General features: G+C 47.1%; 2 protein-coding genes across 2 annotated transcripts in view; one reads left to right on the forward strand and one right to left on the reverse strand.

The window, feature by feature from the left end:
* Window positions 1-25888, forward strand: part of LOC144888525 (uncharacterized) — a 416118-nt gene that overhangs the window by 103721 nt on the left and 286509 nt on the right. The gene's annotated exons all lie outside the window — the stretch shown is intronic.
* Window positions 518-5904, reverse strand: LOC144888524 (uncharacterized). The gene is made up of 2 exons (XM_078766825.1): window positions 4206-5904; window positions 518-4175 (listed from the first exon to the last, which is right to left on the reverse strand). Exon 2 carries the CDS (start codon window positions 3656-3658, stop codon window positions 2315-2317), a length of 1344 nt encoding a protein of 447 aa, XP_078622951.1. The 5' UTR covers window positions 3659-4175; window positions 4206-5904; the 3' UTR covers window positions 518-2314.

A 25888-nucleotide genomic window follows, 5' to 3' on the forward strand; every position in this document is an offset into this window, starting at 1 on the left:
ACACACACACACCTCGTTTTTTCATTTCTGTATCTCACAATTCGGTCTCTCTCTTATTCACACACACACACACACACACACACACACACACACACACACACACACACACGTACACCGACACACATATACACATACACATACACACACATATATATACACACATACACATACACACACACACACACATGCACGCACACGTACACACACATGTACACCGACACATGCATATACACATACACACATATACACATACACATATGGATACACACACATACACATATACACACACAGACACATACACACACACAGACACATACACACACACAGACACACACACACACATGCATACACATACACACACACATGCATACACATATACATACATACACACACACGTACACACACATGTACACCCACACACATATATATATATATATATATATATATATATATATATATATATATGTGAAGAACCGCAGCTCTTCGTTTGGTGAAGAAGTCCAAAAATAGCCTGAAAAATGACGCAGCTTTTTATTAAAACCAACTTATACAGATCCGGAGGAGACAGACATCTACAGCAAGCTACAGCAAGAACATGCCAAGTCAAGTCTTCCTGAAAACACATTGATTCCCAGTCCATTTATATAGGGACACGTTTTATCAGGAAATCTCCGAGGGAACAAACAAAACTGGGAGAGGTTCCTCCCCGGTGTGCCAAGCCCCCACCGTCATCCCTGTCATTCGGGGGAGTCAGCCCTTCCTTATCATTCGGACCAAATGTTTCTCTGGGCTCCGAGAAAACAGAAATGTAACTAACAATGAGAAGAGGGCATGCTTGGCCAAACAAACCCATACATTTTATGGGTTTGTTTACATGAGTAATTCAAAGCATGTTTATACAGAGTCATGCGTTGCTGTGATTAAAACAAAATATATATGGTTAACGATAGGTTATGTCATTCTATTAGCATTACGCCAAAACACGCGCATGTGGGCGTGGTTTTACGACCAGCCTCGTAAAAAGCACACGTATACAATTTGTCCAGCATGACCTCAGCGAGCCTTTCCTCATCCAAAACTAAAACGAAGCAAAAACCCTTTATTAACTTTATGAAAATAAACAGCATTTAAATCATAACACATTAGCAACCAACGTCTATAACTGAACTTTAGGCAATAACAAATCTACTACTTGACATTCCTTCCTCTTGTCTCGTCGAGACAAAGTATCTTAAGAGACAACGTGCCACATCGGGCCTTATTGAAAAATAATTGTGTAATGCGGGTATTGAAAAAATAATTGTGTAATGCGGGTATCTCCCAAGGGCATATCGTGCGCCCAAAGCGCCTCGCCCGTGCATTTGGCGAACGTGTCATGTGGTGCGTGCTTGGAGCCTGAGGGCTCAGAACATGAAAGTCCATTAACGTTTCGGATCCACAACGAAAGTGTCTGGTCCAGATGAGGTTCTGCTCCGCCAGAGGGCCACCACCTCCCCTGCGGAACTTGCTCCCCCCACCCTTTGCAGACCCAGTCCTTGCAGATCTTCGAAGTTAATCAACGATCATGCCCATGAGGTCCCTCACGTGCTGCTGTTCTGGGGAATACAAAATGTCGTCAGTATCTTGTGTCTCAATTTCCTGATCAGGGTACAGAGCGTAAAAATCCGATTCACTTGAAGCATTTGAACTTAAAACATTTGGAGAAAAGAGAGGAACTTCCTTTTGTCAAAGTCTCCCTTGGGCGCCTGGTCGGCTTGCGGGTCTAGGATATCCACGTCGGGTCCCTCGACCGCCAGACCCAGTGTCGCAATCAGATCCATAGTTGGGTTGAAAGGGGGCGTGCAGCTGTCAGCTTGTAATACATAAGCAGCGTTAGCCAGTACACGCAAGGGGTTTATAGCACAAGTATCACAGTCATCACATACACCGTTACAGGCAGCAGCCAGTTCCCACATGGGATCCGCACAAGTATCACAGTCATTACAAAATTCAATGCAATTTTCTGGAGCGCCGGTCGCAACTGCCTTGTTGAAGGACCCGTTCAGGTCGACGGCCTCTGTGGTCAGAGCCATAGTCGTTGTCGGCGGCTTCTTCACTTTCCATCCTGTAAAATACTTTCTCATACAGAGGAGGACTAGAGATTTCATTAGTGCCCCCCAAATTACTACCCCGATTATCACAGCCAGTGCGGTCAATAACCACTTCACTATGGTGCCCGTCCATCCCTGGAACCAGTCAGTGAGCCAGCTAAATGTATAAGAATTTTCGCGCGCGATCCGATCGATCGTCAGGGCGTGGCTAGTTTCCCTTAGTCTCACTTCTGCATCACCATTGTACGCATGTGAATTACCGTGTCCAATAGTATGTCATGAGCCGTAGCGGTGTCGTTTGCCACCTTTTCTAGGGCCAAAGCCAATTTATCTATCCGGAAACTATCCATGACTGTGCCCGCTCCTGGGAAGAAGAAACCAAACACCTTTTCCCATAGACTCCCGTGTAGTTTAGTGGTTCCATCTTCGTTCATGACTGACCTCTTATAACGCCTGTCCAAGGACTTTGGGTCTAGCTCATCCAGTATCTCAACGTCAGGAAGGACTGAACCCAGATAACATGTGCCCCCCCAATTATTTGGTAAATAGGGGTAAGCCTTGTCGCCGCATATAAACATTGTCCCATGGGGTGGGACCAGGTGGGTGGGTAAGCACTGGAGTCCCTTTACCACCCCATTAATCCTACTAACCCCCCTAGAGAATGTTATAGCCGTTATGTTGTGGTTGTGTTTATCTTGCAGTACTATTCGTAATGTAATCCCCGAGCTCCCTTGTCCCAGCTTCCCGGGGAGAGTGTAGGCGCATTCTGATTCTCCCATACGCAAGTGGCCGGAACCCTGGAGGCAGACCGTCCCTTTCTGTGGTTTGACCCAGACGGGGGCAGGCCTCTCGGCCACATGGGCAATCATTGACGGGCGATAATTAAATTGTCGATTGCAACTCTTGCCGTTGTCAACCCCTTCTCTTTCCAGCGTGGTGACTAAACATGGGGAATCGATAGGTTGTGAGCAGAGGTCATTGAGGGACAGAGGTAGCACTATCATGTGTATTCCTGTGGTGCCTGCTTGGGGAAAGCGCATGCACGACCAGCAGTGTGTCCTATTTTGAATTGTTGCCACCTCCCTGGCCACTTTCCAATATGTGTTTTCACCCTTCTTTGGGGCCTTATCCTGGGGTTGCGGCGTGAGTATGTATTTGATGCATGGTATGTAGTTCTTTTCGCCACCGGCCGCGCCAGGGGTCCAGACGCTGCACCGGACCTGCATAGTCATGCCTTTCTCTAGGCGCGTGCGTGTTTGTAGCTTAAAATCAGGGGTTCCCCATTTGTATCCTGGTTGGGCCAAGGTCTTAATGCTAGCTTGCCCGTCTTCCCGGAACTCTCGTTGCTTTTGTAGTACCATGCCAACGCGTCCAGGCCCTGCCGACAGTGCTAGCCAATTTATGTTCACCCAATTTGTGTGCAGGGCTTTCTGTTCGAAACATGGTAGTGATACTCTTTGTCCCCATGTTACGGTGAGGTGTCGGGTTTCGTTTTCGCATCTATTGGAATCGGAGTTTCCCCTAGCTGCTGTCGCTATCAATAGTATTGTACCTATGATTAGGCCCATCCTTACTGTGGTTGCTGTGGTGTAGTGTCTGGTGCTTGTATGGCCAACTTACAGTGCGTGGCGTGGATCCACGAGGTCTTGCCCTCGCAAAAGACTGCCGTTGGTGTAGTCAGCAACACCTGGACTGGTCCCTTTCCACCTTGGTTCCAAGGCGTTCTTGCAGGTGAAGTGCTCCACGAACACCTGGTCTTTTTCCTCTGGTGGAACACCTGGTCCACAAGTCTCCTGGGAACGCCTGGTCTACAGGTCTCCAATTCATAGATTCAATTCATTCAATTCATAGTTTCATAGAACACCTTTTCTCCAATTTCCTAATCCACTTTTTTTCAAGTGGATCCAATTTTATCCAATATTCAATTTTTAAATTCAATCCCATTTAATCCAGTCCAATTCAAATTAAATTCAATCCTTCTCTCAGCATCCCATTACCTGTTTCCTGATTGCTGGAATAAAAATAAACGAAAATTACTTCAGCGAGAGTTTCAACTAGAATTAACACAAACAAACCACCATTAACCTCCATTAACACAAACAAACCACCATTAACCTCCATTAACCTCCCCCTATTATTTATTTATTTTCACGAATAAACAAATAATAGAAATAACCTGGTCTACTTCCAATTTCAATTCTGGTCAGTTCTGGTGTCTGGTCACACACAATGTTTTCCTCACCCACTGTGATTCGCTCAAAATAGATTCTCACTGTTATGTCTGAAATTCGTCTCATGAAAACCCATTCAAGAGTCCGGTGTGACAGACAGCCAAACACATAGACACGCCGAAGACCCCAGGGTACCCATCAAACTAGCTTGTCCCCAGATCCACAACACAGCGAAACATGTAACTTTACTAAAATAATCACTTGCTCATAACTAATACTCATAATAACTCATAATTACTTATGTAATTACTCATACCAATACTTACTTAAAATAATGTAATATCCCAATCTTCACCCCCTATGCAAATCGAAGCACCCCGGACGATCCACAACCAATATCAACCACTGTAGCCGTTTTCCCGACTCCAGGCAGCCACACGCAGCCACATACATCTCCATCCACGTCACACAAGACAACAGCCAACGAGTGTGTCCACCACACAGAAACCTTTGGCAATGCAACAACCGAACTCCCAGACAACCAACAACAAAACCCAATCCATCTCCATGGCTCATCAAGCAGTTCCAACTTAATCCAGCTTCACATACCGATTTCCCCAAAAACTCGTGAAACTTCAACCCCATTCTGGAAAAACCCTGGACTAAACCCTGACACCCTAAATAACTTCAGACCCATCTCCAATCTACCCTTTCTGTCAAAAGTTTTGGAACGTGCTGTGGCCACTCAACTCAAACATCACCACTCTGCCAATAACCTGTATGAAACATCCCAATCCGGATTCTGCTCCAGCCACCGTACTGAAACTGCTCTCCTCAAAATCACCAGCGACCTTTTCTCTCCTCTGATGCCGGCAACCTCAACATTTTCATCCTCCTCACCTTGTTTAGACCAGCTTGTGCCTATTAAACCCAAACCAGTTCACCCCCAAGCCTACAAGGACCACCTACTACTCTCAAATTATCCACTCTGGCTCCGGAATCCCAAAAGCACTCTTCTCTACAATAAACAAACTAAATAAACAAACTTTACACCACCTGGATACCACCACCTGTCATTCAGAGTAGACAACAGCATCTCCTTTCTGGCTTTCAGCATCTCCTTTCTCCTTTCTGGCATCCAAATAAAATTCTGGCTTCAAATCAACTTCCTCGAACTTAACTATGATAAATCTAAATTAATCTTCGTTTGCCCCAAAACCACTCACGAAATCCACCCATAACTTTGCCCCCAACATCGATGGTCATTTGAACACAAATTGAACAAATTTAATCGAACAAAACACTTCCATTAACTCGACATTCTTTTCACAGCACAAAGTTCACTTGAACATCCTTTTCCTGGATACTCCCTCGTTATTTTTATACCATACCATGCTTCTCCACTTGCAACCCAAATATTTTCCATGAAATAAATAAAATGAATTTTTTTTGAATCTTCTCATTATTCGAAAGTTTACAAAATGTCCCAAATCTGTATATTATTTTCTACTGTGGTTATATTAAACCATTATTTTACAAAATCCAACTTTCAATAAACTGAAAAATGCTTCGCCATGGAATAGTCCACCACTCATATAAATAATCATGAGAGTTCTGCGAAACATCTCCATCTTTAAAACTTAGCCAACCAATTTTAAACCACATGTTTTCCCCCCAAAAAACAAGTCACATTCTTTGTATATTGCCAACATTGTTCATCGTTTAAGTATCATCCAGAACTAAATTTTTATAAACCATCAACTTGTAGATGCATTTATTTATATCCCATTAACCCAAGAACTCTCAATTGCTTGGTTATATTTTAGTAATGTCATATATCCATATTTCTTTTCCAAAATGTTCCTGATATACACATTAATCCCATCTGTCTTTGTTTCCAGATCAACTCCAATCAAGAAATCGACACAAATCCTTATTACCTCCAATCAACTCATTCCAAGCAACAATTCATTCAAAGACCAAGCTTAAAAACGCAACTCTCATCTTACTGTGACAAATAAGCAACCAACCTACTTCACACTAAAACAAATAACTTTTCATTACCCCTTTCTTCTCCACCGCCTCTTACACTTAAACAGATCATAATTACTCACTCATACACTGTTGCCCATCATGAAATCCCAGTAGGTTGTTCTTCAATCCCAACCATCATGTGATCCCAACCACCACCTTTGACACCATTGTCGACGTCTCCATTTATTTCGTTCCTCATGGGGTTGGTGTTTTATGGCCTTTACCTCTTACCCAATCACACTGCCCATCATTCCCTGTCCTTGATGGATAATTTTACATCCAGATGGGCACAGCATCCCATTTTTGGCGACCCAGCCCTGAAACAAGCCCCTGGACTCCTTGCAGGCTGGACCAAAACCCCTGGACCTGCCTCCATGGAACAATGACGCCTAAGCACTCAATTAGCCCTCCCAGTACCAAAGACTTACAATCAGACCGACAGACAGACAAATAACAGAGGCATGTCGCCAGCCCCAGCACAAGACATCACCTTTCCGGGCAGGCACAATATAATCCACAGCATCGAAATGCCAATTTCTATCCGGAGCCTCGCAAAGCCAAAATCCATGCATGCGTGCTCCATCATGCAACCCGATCTGTACTCGGTGCGCCCGGCGCCCCCTATAATCAGTGAGTTATAATAACCACAATATCTCTGGCACCCAACTCGTGATACCACAATTTAATCCACGTTACTTGCATCTCTTCATCCTCCCAAATGTCCTCCATTTAACGTGACTCAAATCCATCTCAAATCCCCACAGCTCGATCGAACACGTCACTGTACTCGGCCCGGATAAATTAAACTCAAGCGTACTGTACCTGACGCTTCCACAACAACAAAAAACTCGATATTCTCTGTTCATTAATTACGTACATGATTTCAGTTGTACCCACAATATAATGTCCCGATATTCTCCCCAGATTTAAGTTCTATATCCTGTCGTTAAAGCAACACCCTGTAGACTGACTTCCACCTGTCGTTCTTCCAAGGTTAGTGAATTGCCTCTGACCTCTTACCCTTACATATCTCGAACAAAGGTCAACTAAACTTTAAAAGGTCACTTCGAATTGGGGTAACCAGCGCTTTATTTTTCCGCAAATAATACAAGTCCGGCGTCATTCCCTGCAAGAACCACATCCAGACAGACAAATGACCCTTATTGAGGCTCTACATCGCAAAATGCTAGCTCCTACGAATCCAACAACCGTCACAATCCGTCCAGGAACTTCCGTACGAGGCGTGCTTTACAATGCAGCACCCTTGCTACCTAGTGCACTTTTCGCACATCCCTCCTCGTTCGCACAACGCTTCATCAACACACCTCCTCGCGCCCACACCTTGGCACAAGCCACACCACATACCGACAGTTGAAACCTCGATATTCCTCTTTCCTCGGATAAGCGTTCTGTTGAAAACGTGACATTTCTGCTCAAATTATTGAATTTCCAATTTTAATAACTTAACCTTACCAGCATACTAAATCTGTGTCCGCATCGATCAACACAAATGCGTCGATGCATCTTCCAGCCGCCACTCCGCACTGTACCTTACTGTATGAACAAGACTTCCTGTTGGAACTTGGCTCCGGAAATTAATTACTCTGTCTTGAAATCGTTTATTTTAGCCATCTTAAATAAATCCATCCATCTATCCATCTTATAAATCCATCTTAAATAACGTATTCGTCCTGTGACATTGCCTGGCATATATGTCGCAGCCGGCCACTATTCCGACATGGCTCATGACTCATGTCTAATTCTGACAAGAAGATGAAGGATGAAGGACATGACATGAAGAAGAAGATTCTGACAAGATACTGACATGTGAACGTCCGACATCCAGCAAAGTCGAAATGACCCACAATGCATTTGGGCACACACTTCCTCTGAGAGTGGGCGAGTTATCGCCGGCACTCTGAGCAACCTCATCGCACCTAGAGCGTGCGCTCCTCTTGCTGTAGCTCCTCTTGCTGTAGCTCAGAGCAACCTCATCGCACCCGACCCCAAAATGCACTATATGACACCAATTTCAAAGGTGAGCTGCCTCAGCGATACATCCCACACATACAATCCACAATATCTGCCATTGAATGAACTCTTCGATTCAAGTAAAACACACATATTGATTCGAATTCTGAATTTAGTTCAACAAACTCCAAACCTCCGTCCGGCTGCCGCTCGAAAGACAAGGCAGCCCATCCTGCAACCATCTCCTAGAAACCGCTTCATATCAACAGTAGATCGACAAGGGTACTCCGAGTGCTTTCCTGACCCGATTTATATCAATTCGCTTCCCAAACAACTCCCAAACAGATGAAAATCCGGACTCAGTTCAGGACCTCGCCTGTTCTCTCGGATAGACGCTAAAATGGACATTCCCGGCCTGAATTTCCCGCACGTCGAGCAGATCACTTACAAAGCTTCACACCGAAACCCTCTGCTTGCATATGTCATACAGACAAATACATTGGCTAGATACACACGTCAATTAACATCCCAATATACATTCATTCCTCATTCATATACGAGTAGAAGTCTCCCAGACTTCGCGCGAAACTCAGATCGACTCCAATCATGCCTTTCTCCAGCCACTCCCAAACAATCTTTGCTCATTCATGTTACGTCTCTCATTCAAGGAAAAGGATTTTTGGGACGGGTTGGACAGGGGTGGGTTGAGGTGAAAGAGGGAAGGCAGGGCGGGGTGTTGGGGTGTTGCCTAGAGCCCCGGGACTGAGCTCAGGTCTTGGGGGGGTGGGGGATGTTGCCTAGAGCCCCGGGACTGAGCTCAGGTCTTGGGGGGTTGGGGGGTCTTGGTCTGGTATCTGGTCCAGCGGCATCAACCGCTGATTTACTTGTTTAACTGCTTACTTAATTGTCCTCTGTCCTGTAGCTTCAATAACTATAGCTGCAATGCTTAAAATTTCAATATTTCAAAAACCATTCCTGTCCTTCTCACCCTGTGGCCACCTGGCCCATTTCCTGTGAGCTTATTTATTTTCTCTTGTCCACCAGGTCCTGGCCTGTTTCTATCTGGACCTCTGTTGCTTGCTTCCTCTGTCAAGCCTACCTGGTACCTGCGCGTTATCCTTTTACTGGCCATGTTCCTATGGCCTTCTATGTTCCTATGGCCTTCTTAAGTTAGCCACAGCCCTTCGTTCCCTGGCATGCAATGGCATACCCCATCTTGTCTCTGGGCTGTTCCTTCCTGGAAAAATCTTGGCCACCTGGTTTCAACCTATATGGCTGTCCGACCTCATTTTCCCCTCCCGGTGCTAACTGCAACTTTAAGTTTACTGTTAAGTCCTTACTGGTATCCTTACTTGTTTATCCTGGCTTTAACAAAGCCACGTCATTCTGAGGCCTAAAAATGAGCCTTTACTTACAATTTCTGTTCGAGTGCAGGCAACGCGGAAGACAAGGAGACTGAACCCGCTGGAGGGAGGAAGGTACGAATTTGGAATAATAGCCCTCTGATATAAAACAACTCCCACCTTTAATCAAATCAACGTGCCGGCGCCGGCCTCAGGCTGCCTTCCTCCTGTCCCTCGGGCTCCGTTTCCCGTCGTCCGGTGCTGACCCCACTCCTGGTACCATCTGTGAAGAACCGCAGCTCTTCGTTTGGTGAAGAAGTCCAAAAATAGCCTGAAAAATGACGCAGCTTTTTATTAAAACCAACTTATACAGATCCGGAGGAGACAGACATCTACAGCAAGCTACAGCAAGAACATGCCAAGTCAAGTCTTCCTGAAAACACATTGATTCCCAGTCCATTTATATAGGGACACGTTTTATCAGGAAATCTCCGAGGGAACAAACAAAACTGGGAGAGGTTCCTCCCCGGTGTGCCAAGCCCCCACCGTCATCCCTGTCATTCGGGGGAGTCAGCCCTTCCTTATCATTCGGACCAAATGTTTCTCTGGGCTCCGAGAAAACAGAAATGTAACTAACAATGAGAAGAGGGCATGCTTGGCCAAACAAACCCATACATTTTATGGGTTTGTTTACATGAGTAATTCAAAGCATGTTTATACAGAGTCATGCGTTGCTGTGATTAAAACAAAATATATATGGTTAACGATAGGTTATGTCATTCTATTAGCATTACGCCAAAACACGCGCATGTGGGCGTGGTTTTACGACCAGCCTCGTAAAAAGCACACGTATACAATTTGTCCAGCATGACCTCAGCGAGCCTTTCCTCATCCAAAACTAAAACGAAGCAAAAACCCTTTATTAACTTTATGAAAATAAACAGCATTTAAATCATAACACATTAGCAACCAACGTCTATAACTGAACTTTAGGCAATAACAAATCTACTACTTGACATATATATATATATATATATATATATATATATATATACACACATACAGACACACACATATATACACATAGACACATATATACACACACATACACATGTGTACACACACATGTACACCGACACACATGCACACACATACACATATACACATACACACATGTACACCCCCACACACACATACACACACACACACACACACACACACACACACACGCGCACACGCACACACACACACGTCCCACATGTATATATCCCACATCCCACATGTATATACATGTTTAAAGTGTACGTGCCCTTCCCCCTTCCCCCGGCCGGCAACGCTGAGTACTTCTGCTAGTAACTAATGAAATAAAAACGAAGAAATATCTCTGGGTAATTTCCTGAAACTCGGTGAAATTCGCTGAAATTCGCTGAAATTCGCTCGGTGTATCGGTGAAATATTTTATTTGGGCGGTGTAGAATTGCTTCAAACGAAATATCTCTTAGCAATTTCCCGTCTGTGTTTCATGTCCATGCACACGTGAAATGGAGTTTGTTTTTGCACACGTGAAATGAACATGTGAACCTTTACTTCCGGATAATAATGTTGAATGAAATAAAAACGAAGAAATATAGTGGGGTCACCCGTGGGACATTTCGACATATTGAGTTAGATGCTGCACATTCAAAATGGTTACTGGCAATTCATCAGATCCAGAAATGGTGCAATGAACACAATTTATTTCTTTCACATAATATGTGGCCCCTCACTCCTCTCCACCTGACACTCTCCTCTCTCCACCTGACACTCTCCTCTCTCCACCTGACACTCTCCTCTCTCCACCTGACACTCTCCTCTCTCCACCTAGCACTCCTCTCCTCTCCAATCCCTCACATTCCTCTCCTCTCCAATCCCTCACCTCTCCAATCCCTCACACACCTCTCCTCTCCAAACCCTCACTCTCCTCTCCAATCGCTCCTCACTCGCCTCTCCAATCGCTCCTCACTCGCCTCTCCAATCGCTCCTCACTCGCCTCTCCAATCGCTCCTCACTCGCCTCTCCAATCGCTCCTCACTCGCCTCTCCCATCGCTCCTCACTCGCCTCTCCCATCGCTCCTCACTCGCCTCTCCAATCGGCTTTCCCCGTCTCGTTTCTCTCGTTTTTCTCCCGTCTCGTTCTTTTTCTTGCTCCAAATCGGCCCGTCTCGCCCGTCGGCCCGTCTCGCCCGTCGGAATCGGAAATCGGGCCGTCTTGCTTTCTTGCTTGCGCGTAAATAAATTGTGTTCATTACACCATTTCTGGATCTGATGACTTGCCAGTAACCATTTTGTAAAAATGAATGTGCAGCATCTAACTCAATATGTCGAAATGTCACACACATCCATGCCCGTGGGATTCCCACGGGTGACCCCGCAAGTTTGCATTGACGTTCGTCGACGCACTCGTTCGCCCGTCTCATTCGCTTTCTTGCTACATCCTGTTCAAGTGTGCATTCTTCATCGATCGTCTCATTCATTTTGGAAATAGAAGTTTCCACGCAGCGCATGAATTGTCACTATCCTCAAGAGGAAGTGTCTCGTAATCATCAAATGATAAATGGCAAGTAAATTATATTGTGGAAAATTAAAGATTTCAAATAAACCTATTTAAAGTGTATGCGCACATAACTAATAAAAAAAACGAAGAAATATCTCTCGGTAATTTCCTGAAACATATTTTACTTCCGGCTAATGTTGAATGAAATAAAAACGAAGAAATATATGTCGGCATCATTGTTGACGTTTTTGTGACGACTGTCATCAAACGAAAAAGTAATATATCTTATAGTGTAGCAGCATAGCAAACCTGTTGTGCATTTTGTGATACAAGCACCAAATTTGGTACACTAGTAGACTATCATATTGTTGCAGATATGGGACTTGGCCTCAATATCCGCTTGTAAATACTCCCCTATTTCCCCAATACTCCCCAACTATCCCCAATCCCCCATTCCCTAGTCCCATTGCCTGTAAATAACACTCTGTAGAACCGACCTACCCCTTTTTCCCCCATTAAATGTCGTGCCCAGGTTCACCGCATCTCACGTAGACAACTATAGGACATCTTGCTAGTTATTCTTAGTCTATGTCAGTTAAGGACTCGTTTCCATTAATTCTGACTCTTCGTTGCACGAAATTGTGATCGTATGGCACCAGTAGTGAGTTTAGGACCTCCCCTTACCTCCTCCCATCTTCCCCATGAAACAACAACAACAACTACAACAACTACAACAACAACTACAACAACAACAACTACAACTACAACTACAACTACAACAACAGTGGAGATGGGGGCGGCGCGGCGCGGGGGAGTGTGCGTCCTCACACCGGCTCGGTTAGCCGCCATGACCATGCGCTCCGACGGGGTTACCACGAAGGGGCTCCCTGTCAGCCCCTCGTCAAGGGCGGAGCCGGTAACCCCCCCGCACGCACCCAATGAGAAGCAACGGGCCGATTCCATCTGGGGCAGAGCTAACGAGCCGAGGGCGTGTCACTCCCCGCCGGATATACGCAGCCACTTACCGGACGTGACGTGAGATGCGCCCCCGACTGAAGAAGACAAGTCACGACCTTCGAGCGCTGAGTGAGGCCTCCCGCATCTCTGGACCGGAGCGGGTCGATTCTGTCCTTGAGCCAAGAGTGCACCTTGAGCCATCGACTACCCGCTTTCCTTGCCATCAATCCCCGTGTGAGTCAGTTTTGTCCCGTTTATCTGTCGTCTGTCGGGGCTAATATAAGAGTGTGTCTAAGTGCCTGTCTTTCTATGCTGTCCCTCTCATTCCTGTAATCTGACCTTCCGCAATATTATAACCTCTTCCGGGGGTCTTGAGAACTGAACCCTTGGTGTCGTGTCATTTTAATCCCAGCCGTTGTGTCCTTTTCCATCATTGATTTAGCATAGCGCGACTTAGTCAACGTTCGAGTATAATCGGGTAAACGTGCAGGCGCGGTCATACCAAACCGCTCGGTAGACCAACATCCACAACCGCGTCTGTAACAATTGGTGTCAGGAGTGTCGGATTCGAACCTGGGACTAAATTTATTAGGCCCAAATTTTGGAACACCAATTGTACCACTAGGGTAACAATTGGTGTTGGGAGGTAGAATTCGATCCAGAGCGCGTTTCCCGCGCTCGAAATTATAACGACGAAATTTGATTTGTTTTACGGAAATAAAAACCCGAATTTTGAAAGTCGCGCTATGGCGGATCAAGACAGCTGGGGTCCGGTAGGGGAGAGTGAGGCAGGGTCGGTCCAGGACCAAATTGAGGGACGCGAGGAGTGCGAAGCAGCGAGGGTAGCAGACGCACAAAATAGCGTCGTTGCGCCCGACGTTGCGGGGGCGCAAAATGGCGCCTCGCTGGTCACCGCGCCCGCGACCGTGGCAGCGCCCCTGGTGGATTCGAACCTTTTCCTCCTGCAAATGAGGGCCCTTATGGAACAAATGGGTGAGCAATTGGGAGACCAAATTAGAGGTTTGAAAAGCAGTATGGGACAAATGGGGAACCGGATGGAGGCTCAGAATGAGCAATTGGGGGTAATGGGGAACCGGATGGATGCTCAGGGTGAGCGATTGGAGGGCAAAATAGGGGTAATGAGGGACGAAGCGAGGGGTACCGGAGAGGGGTTAGACAATAATTTTAAGGAGTTAGACAAGAAATTTGGGAAGTTAGACAATAATTTTGAGGGGTTAGACAACGGGATAAAAGAGGTGAGAAATGGGTTAATAGGGTTAGAAAACAGTATGGAAGGCAAATTGAGGGACATGAGGGACCAAGCGGAAAGGGAAGTTAAACAAATGGAGCAGCAGATAGAGGGGGTCAGAATGGGGGTAGAAACTAAACTGGATGCTCACAGGGAGGAAATGGAGCAGATGAGGGTGGCATCTGGGCAGGAGATGCAAGTGATGGGAGAGGAGATCAGAAGAGGAGTGAGTGAGGAGGTCGGAGGAGTGCGCGAGGAGGTGAGGCACTGTAAGGAGCACATGGAGAAGGAGGTGAGAAAGGGGACTGTAAAGTTACAAGGGGGCATAGAGGACCTGACGCAGGAGGTGGAACAGCTGACGGAGGGACAAAAAGGACTAACGGAGCAGGTTCAAAGGAACACTGCGGTATTAGGAGGTTTAAAAGCGACACAAAACGACATAAAAAACGACTTAATAGCGGCAAAGAGGGAATGTCAGATGGTACGTGAGGGACTGACAGCGAGGTTGGACGAGGTGGTAGAGGTAATGGAGACGAAGGACCGGCAGGTGAGGACGCACCTGGAAACGGTCAAGGTAGCCTTAGAGGACGAGCTTGAGGAGACGTACCGGGGAATAAAAGAGGTGAAGCAGAAATTAGAAGAAGTGGAAGAAGGGGTGAGCGAAATTAAGAAGCGACGGAGAGAGGATAAGAAGGAGATAAAAGAGGAGATAAAAGAATTGGTCCAAAGTCTGTGTTTGGATCGTGATGATGTGCTCATTAACCGGATGAGGGATTCGCAGGTGATGGAGGAGAAGCGAAAAGGAAGAGGACCCGGTGTAAGTGGTGACCAATATGGTCGTGCGTATGATGCGCCAGGGGATTTAAGAAGCTTGGGGGTCGAGATAGACCCGGGTGTTCGTGAGAGGCCGTTGGTGAAGTGTGCGACAGGTCTGGTGTGCGAAAAAGGAGGTGTGCGAGAAAGTCCGACTCTGGGGTGTGTGAGGAAAAAGTGCGTGCCAAGGAGTGAGTGTGCTGGCGAGAATGAGTCGGTCGTAGCGCGTGTGCGAGGGAGCACATGGAAGCGCGGTGTGGTGAGTGTTACAGAGGGTGTAACGGGAGAGTGTGCGCGAGAAAGGTGTGTGACGGACAGGTGCATGAGGAAAGAGTGCGCTGTCAAGAGTAAGGGTGAGTGCGCTGTCAAGAATGGAGGTGAGAGTAGTGAGAGTGACAAGGAGAGTGAGTTGGTTGTGACAGGTGAGCGAGGATGTACACCTGGGATGGAAGGATGCACATCTGGAATGGTAGAGCGTGAGTGGGAATGCACGCTGGAATTGGTAGTGAGGCACGTGGTTGGGTGTGCGAATGAGAGCACACCTGTGATTGTCACAGAGGAGGGGGCGCGAAGAGGTGTGTTGGTGAGGTGTGCGACCAACGAATGTGTGCCAAAGTGTTCGGTGGTCAGGTGTGTGACCAAGGCTGTGAGTGGAATGGGTGTACCGAGGTGTGTAAGGAAAGGTACGAGGAGCATGGAAACGGCTGGATGTGTGAGCAAGGAACGGGCCGCGGGGTGTAAGCGTCCAGGTGAAGCATCGACGTTAGACGGGGTAGAGTTTAGGTCGACTTTTAGCCGAATCGGGCCCTCGGTGCGTGCTGGGCCTCGCTTTGAACGGCCGCGTCCGTGCTCCACTAGGCGGAGCGGGCAGCCCGATAGAAAGGGTCGTCATGGCGACCACTTTTTGTTGAGGCATTCCGGCAGGTCGAGATCGGGACATTGGATGGCTCCACGCCGAGATGGTGCGTGGGATCTCGGCCCGGGTAAGCCCCCGTCCCTGCCCCGAATGCCGGACGCATCCAGCCGCTGGCGCAGAACAACCCGCATTCATGGCTTGGCTTTACGAAGCCGGGCTTTGGACAGGAATTGGCGCATCGAGAGGCATTAGTGAGTAGACTGGGTGATGAGGTTAGTGTTTTGGACCCAAAATTAGAGAAAAACAAAATTTGATGATTGGCAAGGGATTGGCAGTAGTGATTGGCAGTAGTGATTGGCAGATGATGGGTAGTGATTGGCAAATTTTTAATTTGTTGAAATTTGATGTGCGAAATTGGTAGTGAGCGATGGGCCCGGTGGGTAAGGCTGGCATCCCTGCCACCCTTCCCATAGGTGGGGGCAAATGCGCAATAGCTTATGGGGTTGATGGCAGTGAAAACTAGCCCGGGTGGGTTAGGTTATATTGTAGGGATCTAGCGAAGATGACATTAGGTGACGTTAAGTTTAGTTAGTGACTGATACCTGTAGTGGGGACGCAGGTAGATTAGTGTGGATGATAATGACGTGGGAGCGCAATAGTTTAAAGGGACGACTGGGAAGCGCAAGTTTCAGAGGGGAGTAGTTAGGTGAGATGATGCTGTGTGAGAATTGAACAGGTGTGATTGCACAGGTGTGCAACTGGACAGGTGTGTGGAGCAGTGTGTGAGTAGTGAGTGTTGTGGATCAGCGCGAATGCGCTTGGGGAGAGAAGGGTGCAGGTGGCACCAGGTGTGAGAGCACAGGTGTGCAAGTAAAGGTGTGTGGAGAGAGTTGGAGTAATTGGTACGGAGTGGTGTGCATGGTGCGAAGGTGTGGATGGGGGAAGAGTGGACCCCTTTCACGAGTACCCGGGGCGGGTAGTGTAAGTGTTAGGTAGAGGGTATAGGTAAATTGTGGTTGGATATTGGCATCTGTGGTGCGGGTGACAGAATGGTATTTGGATGGGTGCATTAGTGTTGTGGAAATGGCTGGGCGTGTAGCCTGTTAGTGTGTGTAGTTGGTTGGGCACTCCACCACTGTGAGGATGTCGGCCAGGTGAGGCCGCAGGTGGGCTCTGGGAGCCGATAGTTGTGAGTGGGTGCCTGAGGATCCCGGGTGTGGATCGGGCAGCCCAGTGCCAGAGAGGGCACCGAGTGGGGAGAGCGCCAGAGGGCCTTCCCCAGGTAGTTAGGTTAGGGTAAGGAGCAGGTAAGCTTGGAGGCAACTGCAGTGGTGGAGGTGTGCAGGTGGGTAGACCCACTGGGAGAGGTACACGCCACAGCCCAGAAATTGTGCGAGGGCACCGGGAGATGAATCGGGGGAGTGAGACCCCAAATTGAAAAGCACCACAGTTTGGCCAATGGGAATTGGTTTTTAGAACCCATAGTGTAAGAGGGCCAATGGTTTGGCCGGAGAAAGACCCCGGGTAGTGTAAAGTTGTTAAAGTCATTTAGGAAATAGTTAGGATTGATGAACCTGTCGCACCATACGCAGCCACTTACCTGTGGTGATGATGATGACTCCACACCTGTGTTTTCTTTGTTCTGTGTGCAGGAAATGAGAATTGCTGTGTGGATTGGTGAGACGCATCACGACGTGGATGAGACATTGGGGTGATTCCATCTCTCCCTCCCTAGGAGGGACTGATGATGAATTGGTAATGGCAAATTTTGATGAGTTGAAAATGGCAAATTTGATTGGTTAGGAGGGAGAGAAGACGAATTTGGTATATGGGAGGAACGGGGAAGACAGTAGGGACGTTTGTTGATTTGTAAAGTAGATGTTTATGGGTAGTGTTGTGTTTTGTGGATACAGTAAGGGGTAAGGGAGGGGCCATGTAGGTTACCTGGTGGGGGGGGGGCGTACGGTAGGAACGTACCTGTCTCACCTGGTTCCCATGTGCCCCCAGTGTGCATTACCTTACATTGCGTGCACTTTTGCGCCCTTACCACCTTACTCACTTGTCTGCTTCTTTTGTCTCCCACCTCTGAGGATCTGGCTTTGGGGTAGAGAGAGAGGAGAGAGAGGTGCTGGCTACGCAGTTGTGGGCCTGCACTTTCGCTGCTTGCTGCCTGGATCGATACACCATATGGACCGCAATGTTGGTGGCCACCCACAATGGACCGCAGTTCTTTTGCGGCCAAGCACCACCCGTGGATGGACCTATGGGTCAACGTGGCACCTATGCCATACAAGGTGAACCACTTATAGTTGGCCCCCTGACGGCCACAATACAGAAATGGACGCGGTTGGCACCTTTCTTTATTTTTTTGAAAGAGGCAAGAACACCAAGTGCACCACACGAAGGCAAGACCAGCGGCAGAACATCGGCCGGCTGCGACACCACCGGTGATTTATAAACACTTTATTGGTGCACCGGATGGTGCTGACTGTGTTATGGGGTGGTGCTTTTGATGCTTGGAAGGGGTGCTCTGCACATTATTAAAGGCCATAAGGCCACAGAGCACTCGTGGGTTGGTGTATCGATGCTGGCATGCGTGCTCTCTCTATGCATAACATCTGCATGTGTTCCTCCAAAAACAGGTCCTGGATCGTAGTGTAAATATCAGCGTAGTCTTGTGTAAATAATGCTCCCTACCGGCTGTATGTTTAGTTTGCGAATTCTTTCCGGATTCGGTTATCCTGTGGGTGTGTTTCTGTGAGGAGAAGGGTGCAACGTCGCAGGGGGACATATTTACTCATTTGTGAATATCTGTAAAACTGTCGCACTCAGGGTAGAGTTAATAGTAGAGGGAACTACATCTGAGTGCCACACTAAAATAGGTAAAAATTTATCGGGTCGGGACGCCCCGAGGGTAGAGAAGGGTGCAATGTTGCGGATATGGGACTTGGCCTCAATATCCGCTTGTAAATACTCCCCTATTTCCCCAATACTCCCCAACTATCCCCAATCCCCCATTCCCTAGTCCCATTGCCTGTAAATAACACTCTGTAGAACCGACCTTCCCCTTTTTCCCCCATTAAATGTCGTGCCCAGGTTCACCGCATCTCACGTAGACAACTATGGGACATCTTGCTAGTTATTCTTAGTCTATGTCAGTTAAGGACTCGTTTCCATTAATTCTGACTCTTCGTTGCACCAGAATGTGATCGTATGGCACCAGTAGTGAGTTTAGGACCTCCCCTTACCTCCTCCCATCTTCCCCATGAAACAACAACAACAACAACTACAACAACTACAACAACAACAACAACAACAACTACAACAACAACAACAACAACTACAACAACAACTACAACTACAACAACAGAGGAGATGGGGGCGGCGCGGCGCGGGGGAGTGTGCGTCCTCACACCGGCTCGGTTAGCCGCCATGACCATGCGCTCCGACGGGGTTACCACGAAGGGGCTCCCTGTCAGCCCCTCGTCAAGGGCAGAGCCGGTAACCCCCCCGCACGCACCCAATGAGAAGCAACGGGCCGATTCCATCTGGGGCGGAGCTAACGAGCCGAGGGCGTGTCACTCCCCGCCGGATATACGCAGCCACTTACCGGACGTGACGTGAGATGCGCCCCCGACTGAAGAAGACAAGTCACGACCTTCGAGCGCTGAGTGAGGCCTCCCGCATCTCTGGACCGGAGCGGGTCGATTCTGTCCTTGAGCCAAGAGTGCACCTTGAGCCATCGACTACCCGCTTTCCTTGCCATCAATCCCCGTGTGAGTCAGTTTTGTCCCGTTTATCTGTCGTCTGTCGGGGCTAATATAAGAGTGTGTCTAAGTGCCTGTCTTTCTATGCTGTCCCTCTCATTCCTGTAATCTGACCTTCCGCAATATTATAACCTCCTCCGGAGGTCTTGAGAACTGAACCCTTGGTGTCGTGTCATTTTAATCCCAGCCGTTGTGTCCTTTTCCATCATTGATTTAGCATAGCGCGACTTAGTCAACGTTCGAGTATAATCGGGTAAACGTGCAGGCGCGGTCATACCAAACCGCTCGGTAGACCAACATCCACAACCGCGTCTGTAACAATATTATGAAAAGATCTGGATATTGGGCCATCTCAGATTCAGAGATTTGATTTTTGCAAGATTTCGATTCGATTGGGATCGAAGAGAACACCTTCTTCGTCTTCTGTACAGTGAAGTTGCCAGCCCTGAATTCTCTGGCTACATCTGGGTGCTTCATTGGGAGTGCAACCGTGTCCCTCAGGTGAACAGGGACACACCTGGCATAGTGTGTGTGGTCTAAGGCATGGAACCATGGGACCAGTTCCGTCAGGGCATCAAGGTACGTCGTGAATGAAGCCTGCCGCAGAGAACGCACGTAGACCAGTACCAACATCTCTAGTTCCAGCACAGTTGCCCAGTACTGAAAGTTGGGAATGTCTTCTCCTCTCTGGTGACACCAGTCTTCGAACTCAGGCAGGTCTTCTGCATCATCAGCATATGTCATACAGTGGCGTTCATACGCACGGTGTTGCAGGATGTGCAGTGCCCCTGCAGTGATTTGATGAGCTCTTCTTGTGCGGGTGACGTGGGCAGCTCGTAGGAAGGAGTCGGCCGTCCCTGGCGTTGCAATCTCAGCTTGCAAAATCTGCAAATCTTGCAAAAATCAAATCTCTGAATCTGAGATGGCCCAATATCCAGATCTTTTCATAATATGATAGTCTACTAGTGTGCCAAATTTGGTGCTTGTATCACAAAATGCACAATTCTTTTGAATATTTGGGCTAAGCCGCCCCACTAAAACGATATCTATAGGTGTGCAAAGTGTCAAGTTAATCCATCCTTCGATGCCTGAGCCTTAGGCGAACAAACTTTTCAAGTCCTTGCATTATAGTATGATTTTCCTTGGTGGCCATATTGGATTTTGGACGTCATCTCGAAAATAAGTGACATATGAAATGTACCTTTCCCTGAATCAGTTTCACTGACCTCAAAAACCCCTGATTTGATACCTCATTTGTCTATCTGTGACTTCTACAGCCAGAGATATATGATATTTCAGTTTTGCTGGTGGCATTTTGAATTTTGGCCAACATCTTGGAAAATCTGAAACGGTCAGGATGGCTCCTCGGCTAAAATCAATTGATAGGTCCAAACGAAGCTCCATACCAAATTTGGGACTTTTGTCCGGCTTGTAACATTACGCCTAAAAATTGTTGCTAAGCCACCTGACTATCACATGCAGTGTTATTTGTAAAAGTTTGGTCCATAAGCACGAAAATAAAAATGGTAGTTTTGTAAAGTCGTTCCCCCAGAAATTATTGCTAAGCTGCCTAACTAGATCAATCACATGGGGGTTAAATGCATGTTCCAAGTGAACTCCAATCGGTGGAGGCGTCGTGGTGCACCGGGCTAAGGCGGGCCACGATGACGTATCAACGATGCGTACTCGAGAGCTGTAAACGGCAAAGGTTCGAATCCTCGACCCTGGGCCCCCGCAGGTGTTGCGCCGCGGAAAATGAGCCTCACGCTAAAGACGTCCGGGCGGACGCCCCGGGCACCCGGGCCTCCACCCTTTTGAATCCAAACCAATTAATCAATAATTAATCACTGAAAAGCGAATTTATGCATTTGAAATCGTCCACCGTTCCTTGTCGTGACGTCACATTCAACGGCCATAAAATGAAATGTTGTTGTTTTTTTGAAGGATATTTAAATAATCTCGTTGACCCTTAAGGACTTATATATATATATATATATATATATATATATATATATATATATATATATAAAACCCTTTGGTTTATAATTATATATAAAATCGATGGACCATCCACAGGGTAAAGGAAAGAATAAAAGAAAAAAATATCACTTCCCGTTCCAGATCCAGGAAGTTGACCCCAAGAGGAAGAAGAAGAAGAAGAACCACCCTTCGGCTAGTCACTCGTCACTCGTCACGTCAGTCGTCAGTCGTAGTCCTCGGGCACACTGAAACTGTAAGTGTCATGTGCGGCTGTCATACGGGTTGAAGGCACGAACAGTGCACCAAAATCGAGCGTCATTATATATCATAAATTAATAATGCACTATATCCTGCCTCCAAAGGTGCGGGCGACAGTCCCTGACCGAGCTTTGTTGGTTTATTGGTTTATTCCCAAAGATGGATGTTCCATTCACCGTCAGGAGCATTCCCAAAGATGGATGTTCAATTCATGGTGAGGAGCATTCCCAAAGATGGATGTTCCATTCACGGTGAGGAGCATTCCCAAAATTAGTCACGTGAAAAAGTAAGTACCCGTGTACAAGTAAGTACACGTGAAAAAGCTCCGTCTCCCTGTGCCGCCCCGTCTCCCTGTCCCGCTCCGTCTCCCTGTCCCGCTCCGGCTCCCTGTCCCGCTCCGTCTCCCTGTCCCGCTCAGTCTCCCTGTCCCGCTCAGTCTCCCTGTCCCGCTCAGTCTCTCTGTCCCGCTCAGTCTCCCTGTCCCGCTCAGTCTCCCTGTCCCGCTCAGTCTCCCTGTCCCGCTCAGTCTCCCTGTCCCGCTCAGTCTCCCTGTCTGCGGGCGACAGCTCAGTCTCTCTGTATGGAGTGGGAGGGAGAGAGCAGTGGGATTGGTAGAATATGGAGTGGGAGGGAGAGAGCAGTGGGATTGGTAGAATATGGAGTGGGAGGGAGAGAGCAGTGGGATTGGTCGAGTGAAGTATGGAGTGGAAGGGAGAGAGCAGTGGGATTGGTAGAATATGGAGTGGGAGGGAGAGAGCAGTGGGATTGGTCGAATATGGAGCGGGAGGGAGAGAGCAGTGGGATTGGTCGAATATGGAGCGGGAGGGAGAGAGCAGTGGGATTGGTCGAGTGTGGAGTGGAATGGAGAGAGCAGTGGGATTGGTCGAATATGGAGTGGGAGGGAGAGAGCAGTGGGATTGGTCGAGTGATGTATGGAGTGGAAGGGAGAGAGCAGTGGGATTGATCGAATATGGAGTGGGAGGGAGAGAGCAGTGGGATTGGTCGAGTAAAGTATGGAGTGGAAGGGAGAGAGCAGTGGGATTGGTAGAATATGGAGTGGGAGGGAGAGAGCAGTGGGATTGGTCGAGTGAAGTATGGAGTGGAAGGGAGAGAGCAGTGGGATTGGTCGAATATGGAGTGGGAGGGAGAGAGCAGTGGGATTGGTCGAGTGAAATATGGAGTGGAAGGGAGAGAGCAGTGGGATTGGTAGAATATGGAGTGGGAGGGAGAGAGCAGTTGGATTGGTAGAATATGGAGTGGGAGGGAGAGAGCAGTGGGATTGGTCGAGTGAAGTATGGAGTGGGAGGGAGAGAGCAGTGGGATTGGTAGAATATGGAGTGGGAGGGAGAGAGCAGTGGGATTGGTAGAATATGGAGTGGGAGGGAGAGAGCAGTGGGATTGGTAGAATATGGAGTGGGAGGGAGAGAGCAGTGGGATTGGTAGAATATGGAGTGGGAGGGAGAGAGCAGTGGGATTGGTAGAATATGGAGTGGGAGGGAGAGAGCAGTGGGATTGGTAGAATATGGAGTGGGAGGGAGAGAGCAGTGGGATTGGTCGAGTGAAGTATGGAGTGGAAGGGAGAGAGCAGTGGGATTGGTAGAATATGGAGTGGGAGGGAGAGAGCAGTTGGATTGGTAGAATATGGAGTGGTCTTTTGGTATAATCCTGGGTTAAATGTGCATCCACCTTTTGGTATAATCCTGGGGTAAATGTGCATCCACCTTTTGGTATAATCCTGGGTTAAACGTGCATCCACCTTTTGGTATAATCCTGGGTTAAATGTGCATCCACCTTTTGGTATAATCCTGGGGTAAATGTGCATCCATCTTTTGGTATAATCCTGGGTTAAATGTGCATCCATCTTTTGGTATAATCCTGGGTTAAATGTGTATCCACATTTTGGTATAATCCTGGGTTAAATGTGCACCACCTTTTGGTATAATCCTGGGGTAAATGTGCATCCATCTTTTGGTATAATCCTGGGTTAAATGTGTATCCACATTTTGGTATAATCCTGGGATAAATGTGCATCCACCTATTGGTATAATCCTGGGGTAAATGTGCATCCACCTTTTGGTATAATCCTGGGGTAAATGTGCATCCACCTTTTGGTATAATCCTGGTTTAAATGCGCATCCTCCTTTTGGTATAATCCTGGGTTAAATGTGCATCCACCTTTTGGTATAATCCTGGGGTAAATGTGCATCCATCTTTTGGTATAATCCTGGGTTAAATGTGCATCCACATTTTGGTCCAAACCTGGGTTAAATGTGCATCCACATTTTGGTATAATCCTGGGTTAAATGTGCATCCACCTTTTGGTATAATCCTGGGTTAAATGTGCATCCACCTTATGGTATAATCCTGGGTTAAATGTGCATCCTCCTTTTGGTATAATCCTGGGTTAAATGCGCATCCTCCTTTTGGTGGAAACCTTGGTTAAATGTGCATCCACCTTATTGTATCATCCTGGGTTAAATGTGCATCCATCTTTTGGTATAATCCTGGGATAAATGTTCATCCACCTTTTGGTATAATCCTGGGTTAAATGTGCATCTACCTTTTGGTAAAATCCTGGGTTAAATGTGCATCCACCTTTTGGTATAATCCTGGGTTAAATGTGCATCCACCTTTTGGTATAATCCTGGGTTAAATGTGCATCCACCTTTTGGTATAATCCTGGGGTAAATGTGCATCCATCTTTTGGTATAATCCTGGGTTAAATGTGCATCCACATTTTGGTCCAAACCTGGGTTAAATGTGCATCCACATTTTGGTATAATCCTGGGTTAAATGTGCATCCACCTATTGGTATAATCCTGGGGTAAATGTGCATCCACCTTTTGGTATAATCCTGGGGGTAAATGTGCATCCACATTTTGGTATAATCCTGGGTTAAATGTGCATCCACCTTTTGGTATAATCCTGGGTTAAATGTGCATCCACCTTTTGGTATAATCCTGGGTTAAACGTGCATCCACCTTTTGGTATAATCCTGGGTTAAATGTGCATCCACCTTTTGGTATAATCCTGGGTTAAATGTGCATCCACCTTTTGGTATAATCCTGGGTTAAATGTGCATCCACCTTTTGGTATAATCCTGGGTTAAATGTGCATCCACCTTTTGGTATAATCCTGGGTTAAATGTGCATCCACCTTTTGGTATAATCCTGGGGTAAATGTGCATCCACTTTTTGGTATAATCCTGGGTTAAACGTGCATCCACCTTTTGGTATAATCCTGGGTTAAATGCGCATCCTCCTTTTTGTGGAAACCTGGGTTAAATGTGCATCCACGTTTTGGTATAATCCTGGGTTAAATGTGCATCCACCTTTTGGTATAATCCTGGGTTAAATGTGCATCCACCTTATGGTATAATCCTGGGTTAAATGCGCATCCTCCTTTTGGTGGAAACCTGGGTTAAATGTGCATCCACCTTTTGGTATAATCCTGGGTTAAATGTTCATCCACCTTTTGGTATAATCCTGGGTTAAACGTGCATCCACCTTTTGGTATAATCCTGGGTTAAACGTGCATCCACCTTTTGGTATAATCCTGGGTTAAATGTGCATCCACCTTTTGGTATAATCCTGGGTTAAATGTGCATCCACCTTTTGGTATAATCCTGGGTTAAATGTGCATCCACCTTTTGGTGTAATCCTGGGTTAAATGTGCATCCACCTTTTGGTATAATCCTGGGTTAAATGCGCATCCTCCTTTTGTTGGAAACCTTGGTTAAATGTGCATCCACCTTTTGGTATAATCCTGGGTTAAATGTTCATCCACCTTTTGGTATAATCCTGGGTTAAACGTGCATCCACCTTTTGGTATAATCCTGGGTTAAACGTGCATCCACCTTTTGGTAT

This window comes from Myxine glutinosa, chromosome 12 (genome assembly GCF_964187855.1).
Source record: "Myxine glutinosa chromosome 12, kmMyxGlut1.1, whole genome shotgun sequence".
In the NCBI taxonomy this organism is placed as follows: Eukaryota; Metazoa; Chordata; class Myxini; order Myxiniformes; family Myxinidae; genus Myxine; species Myxine glutinosa.

Coding starts and splice junctions, on each gene's coding strand:
- LOC144888524 (XM_078766825.1), bottom strand. CDS start 3,658: ATGGGCCTAATCATAGGTACAATACTATTGATAGCGACAGCAGCTAGG.